We start from the raw sequence: 5553 nt of genomic DNA on the forward strand, positions 1-5553 counted from the left end.
CTGAAAGGGGGCGTAGGATCAGCCAGGAAAGGGCATTTCAGGTGGAGGCGACAGCAGATAAAAAGCCTCAAAGGCATGAGAGAAAACACAGTGGACCATTCTGGTAACGAACAGCGTGCAGCGTTGCCAGGATGGGTGTTTTGTGCGGGGAGGAGCAGGGGGTAGCAGGAGGCGAGGCTGGGGAAACGGATATTGAGCAGCTCACAAAGGACTCTGTATGCCCCGCTAAGAAATTCAGGAATGATGTTATCGGGCTGTATTGTCCATCTCGGTAAGCCGCCTAAAATCCCATCTGGAACAAGGCAGGGGACAAATAAAAATAAATAAATAAATAAAGAAACAAATAAATAGGCAAGGCTCCATTGCAGGTGTTAATCCTTTTTTTTTTTTTTCCTTTTTTTGTAGATCTGGACGGGGACAAATAAAAATAAATAAATAAATAAACAAACAAATAGGCAAGGCTCCCTTGCAGGTGTTAATCTTTTTTTTTTTTCTTTTTTTGTAGATCTGGACAGCCAGGTGGGGTAAGGAGCGTGACTAGATTTGAAATTGTGCCGATAGGAAAATGAAGCAATTGTTCACCACGTCCTCAGGGTAAGAATGTGTGTGCGTGTGCGTGTGCGTGTGCGTGTGCGTGTGCGTGTGTGTGTGTGTGTGTGTGTTTTCAGGCAGGAGCCATTGGTTTTAGGCTTCTTTGCCTAAACAGTTTCCATATCATATTTCCGCCATTTGGGGGCCCCGAACTTAGTGAGACGTGTCGACGCTGGGCGGGGCCTGGGATGTTGCTCTCCCTGCCAGCAGGGCCTCGTTCACAATAGACCCCCAGCGTTTATTTTCTACGGTTGTTTCCAGCATTGTGAGGAGTTTTCGCAACTAAGTGGCAGTGGATGCAAGTGGCCTGAGCCTCAGGGGAGAGAAGGACCTCCTCCCCACCTCCCTGTGCCCTGCTTCATTCTTTCTAGATACCTGATGAAAATGGTGATGCTGCAGGTACCGCTGCTGGGCTGGCGCTGGGGCTGGGGCATACTGCGACGGAGTGGGTGGTGGGTGATCCGACAGCTTTCGGTTCATGGAAGGCCGGGTTTCTTCTCCCACAGTCCCACTGAGGTGTGGGCCTCCGGGGGGCCTCCGGTCCAGGCTGTTGCCCCGGCGACCCTGGAAGAGAACAAAGATGAGGCGGATCCATCCTCCTCCCGCATCTCCTGGCCCTACCTCACCCTTCAGGCAGCTGTTCCCAGACTTTGCTCACGAAAGCTCCAAGAGACAGCGGATGGAGAGTGGGGAGCAGCTTAAAGAGAACAAATGGTTCAGACTCTCAACGTTTTCAAAAGCGGCCTCTGCATTCTCAGATTCTTCCGGTTAGGGGGATGTCAGGTCTCTGGTTCACAGTCTGACACTTTCTGCGTGGTGCCCACTTAGTCCATCTCTAGTGGGCTCGTTTTCCTCTGTGCAATCAAGCGTCACTATTCTATTTTACTGACACAATGCCATCCCTGCTTATCGCATGTTGCCACACCGCTAGACATCCTACCTTCCAGATAAGCTCCGCTGTTGACTTTGCATGATTTTTAACTGTCGTTTATAGCCTGGTGATAGAGACCCAAACACAACACTTTGCAGCACCATGGAAACCAGGCCTGCGCTGGGCATGCTGGGAGGAGCAAGGTCTTCTTCTTAATGCTGCAACAACCTCATGGGTCAGGGATATTTCTCGTTACTTCTATTTAACAATTACAGAGGGCTCTGGCTTAGCGTATGCCAGGCATTCTTCTAAGCACTTCACGGATAGGAACTCATTTCATCCAGTTTAGTGCAGTTTTACGTTGCCTCTCTCATCTCTGCACGCACATCCTAGTAAATTAAAACCTCTGTCCGTTTCCTGCTTAAAATCATTCTCAAGGTCTTGGTTAACCTTTGTTTTTCTTTCTGAACTTTCATGTGCACTTGACGGGAACCCCCTATTCTCCCCCGATTGTAACTTCTCAGGCTTAAAATCAGGCGATGACTTGAAAGGGATGGTTTTTCTTTATTTCCCCCAAAGCACGTGTTGCTTTGAAAGTCTAAATGACTTTTCAAGTCACCTGTCCCTGGGATTTCAACTATTCCAGTCAATGCTTCTTCCTGTAACACCTGTCTCTTATAACCACATTATTTCCTTTGAAAAATATTTTGTAAATTGTGTGTGCGTGAATTTACTTACGGGAGCCAAGTGAGTATTTTCTTCGCGCCTCCTACAGACCAGACCTTGCGGCAAGTCCTATAACTGTATTATCTCATTCGATCCTCATGATAGCCTAGTGAGAGAGGTATTGTATTCTCTCCATTCCGAGGAAGCTCAGAAAGATTTCTTAACTTGGCTAGGTAATAAGGATAGTTAACCATGAAGTCAGGACTCAAAGCCAGGTCTGTCGGATGTGTTTTCTATGAAAACAATACTCTATATTCCAAATTGTTCCAAGAGCAAGAATTCCAGGGTCGGTTTTCCCTTTCAGTGCCTCCTACCCCGACCTCGAATCCTGTCACAAAGTTCTAGCCAGGACCCCAACTGTGACGTAGTAATGTCTACGAGTAAAACAATGACATCCACAATAAGAGCTATTGTGCACGGAGTGCCTGCAGTGTGATTAGGGGTGATGTAAGGAAGGGGACACATTATCTTTCTAACCTTTGTGACCATTCTATGAGGTAGCTATCACTACCATCCCAACTTTATAGATGAAGAAACTAAGAATCAAAGAACTTTCCAAAGTCACCTAGCTAGGAAGTGTTAAGCCAAGATTTAAACTGAGATCCGGCTTCAGAGTTCTTCCGCCTTTTAGAGTTCTCAGAGGACCCGTCCTGGGGTGCACGTGGGACTCCAGCTGCCTCACGTCTCTGGATGGGACGGGGCTGGCTGGGACCTGAAGCGTACCTGATCCTCTTGGGTTCTGTCCCGCAGGAAGATCTGCTTCTGTTTGGAGATGGAAGTCGTCCTGTAGAAGTCCACCAGCTTATTCAGGGATGGAAACTTCTCTGTCCACAGGAAGTAATTACCCTTGTTGTCTCTCATGACCTTGAAGTGCTGAACGTCCTCCTCATGCCTAGAGATCAAGGCAAATCCAAACCATATGTTACATAGTGACAATGTCCCTGCCTCTGGATGCCAGGGTTCCATTAGGGCGGGACATGGAGATATGGGTGGCTCCCGTATCTCTAGGCAGGTAGGGGGCCCAGTCGAGCTCCCAGGGGAGAGTCGAAGAAGGACTGCTCAGGACACGGGCTGCGCTAGAGGGGGTTTTTACATCAGCAGAAGGCAATCTGTCTTCTGACACTGAAGCCAACCTTTTACAAAAAGAAATGTTCCAAGTGCTTTAAAGGCGATGAGGTCAAGGACCTTTTTACAATGTTTATTTGAAACATGGCAACCCCTGAGTCCTGTACTATGCTAAGGACTCTGCCAAGACTCAGAGGGGAAGGTTTTTTTCTTATCGTTCTGTTATCAGAAATGCTTTGAACCAGCTCCTTCAAGCCCATAAACTAGCTCTGGATCATAAGACATGACCTCGGGAGACTTGTCACACTTTGTTCTCTACATAATGAGGATCTCTGGGTTTTGGTTTATGTTTTGCATAAATAATGTTGCAAACATTTCGAGCTTTTGGGGGGAAAAGTGTTATAGAGAATTGTAGAGTTTTAATTGGAAAGGACCCCAGAGATTATTTAGTCTTATGTTTTCATGTTACAGCTGAGGGTGCCGAGGCTCAGAGAGATGGAGGGGCTCGGTCAAGGTCGCCGTCAGTGAATGGCAGAGCTGAGGGAGGAACCCCAGGTCTCTGACTCCAGTCTAGTGAGCTGGGCCTGTCACACCATGTGTATGTTCTAACTTCTTTTAGGTCAGTACGTTTTGACATCAGCTGGAGTGATGGGACACATTTGTATCGGGTTTGGAGAGATTGGGTTTTGTTCATCAAAAAGGAGAACTGGACCTTAACTAGTGGCTCCAGTCCTTCTTCATCGCCAAGCCATTCTCTTTCAGATGTCAAGTTTATTTGTCCAACCGATATATATTTGTACCTAAAAATTGACTGGTGCTAACAGTACCAGTTGCCCAATCCAGCAGAAAAGTCAAGAATTTAAAGTGCTGGAAAGTAAAGGTACTGCTGAGCATTAGTGGAGGTTTCTGAGGGGTGGACTTAGTGGCCCACGTTGAGATGGGATAGGAATTGTGATCTTCAGTCTCATCTGATGTGGCGGGCTCTGCTCACGGCCCGGCGAACCCATGCAGCGACCTCTGCTTGGCTGCTCTGGGGTAGCAACTGACACTTTGCAAGTGCTACATGGCCTTCCACTTGGTTTAGGCCATGAACAGGTGTTTTCTTCACTCTAACACCACATGGCTCAACTCATAGTCATTACCCCTCACATCTGGGTGAGAAGGAGCAAATATTCTTGTGGTCTAATTATTCATCCACCACCTCTTGATCAAAGAACTCGGAGAAATATTAGCCCTTTCTCACTCGTGAGCTGAGAGGACGAATGCCAGGGCTGGAGCTGGTCATCTGGGCCTATGGAGGGTGTTCTGAGAGGGGCAGAGAAAAGGATGTAGCTAGGGGCTCCAGATGCTGAAGTCTCGTGTTTCAGACCCTTAACAAATGCTAAGTTATAGAACTACAATTAGATCTTAATTATCTGTGCCCATGACAAAAAGAAGATGTATAAAGAAACAAAAATGATTTCGCTCTGGAATACATTATACTACATTTCAGCAGAAGATGTAATAATGATTATGGTAATAATCACCCTAACAAGCTGCATTGCCTCAACGGCAGGGGAAGACTGGGGCAGAAGTCCAGGTCGACTGTTTTACAGAATTCACTTTCGTCGAGGAAATAGAAACCATAGTTCCAGCCGAAAAAGCCAGAGTCAACTTCATGCAAACCAAAGGCACCAGGAGCTGCCCTCCAACCTGACAATTTGCTTGGTCTAGTCTGTAATCAGGACCCTTAAGAAACAGGCTGGACTTGTAAAATCCATTAATGGAGCCTGAGCTGAAATTTACCATCACTCAAGCTATGAAGAAAGTTTTAGTTAAGAAAAATTAAGAGTTTAAACAAGACTGCAAGGGTAATACTAAGAAGACCAAGCGATCTTTGAGCACGGTAGAGGCACACGTGCGTACAAATGGTCGACCCATTATTTCTAAGTCCCTCCTACCTATTCCTTAAACTATGCACTCCTTCTAAATAGGGAAGTGACCTCAGTTCATTGCCTGAGATTGGATTTATGTACTTAAAGCACCCAAGCTGCATGACTTTTAGAATATATTGAATAATCCAGACCAGCATATCCTGTCAACTAACTCGACAGTAGGATTCACTGAGCAGGTTGCCACCTTCCTCCTATACTGCTCTCAGCATTAATTCTTGCACTTTCACGGGTGGTCTCCAAGTCCGACACGTGACTTGCAATCCCCGACGTGCTGACCACACACCGCACGTGTTCAGACATGGGGCTTCCGCGCGTGGCGCCGCGTCATGTTTATGTCTAGACTGAGTCACTTCCTCCTGGGCATTG

General features: G+C 46.9%; 1 protein-coding gene across 3 annotated transcripts in view; it reads right to left on the reverse strand.

The window, feature by feature from the left end:
• Window positions 1-5553, reverse strand: part of GRAP2 (GRB2 related adaptor protein 2) — a 78576-nt gene that overhangs the window by 10777 nt on the left and 62246 nt on the right. For 2 of the 3 annotated variants that reach the window (XM_006917397.1, XM_006917398.1), the window contains exons 5-6: window positions 2912-3080; window positions 967-1155 (exon numbers count right to left, since the gene is read on the reverse strand). In XM_006917397.1, the coding sequence (XP_006917459.1) occupies window positions 967-1155; window positions 2912-3080 (358 nt within the window). The remainder of the gene's footprint in view (window positions 1-966; window positions 1156-2911; window positions 3081-5553) is intronic. The other variant, XM_015593616.1, reaches the window with a different exon arrangement.

The sequence above is a fragment of the Pteropus alecto genome, unplaced genomic scaffold, assembly GCF_000325575.1.
Source record: "Pteropus alecto unplaced genomic scaffold, ASM32557v1 scaffold157, whole genome shotgun sequence".
In the NCBI taxonomy this organism is placed as follows: Eukaryota; Metazoa; Chordata; class Mammalia; order Chiroptera; family Pteropodidae; genus Pteropus; species Pteropus alecto.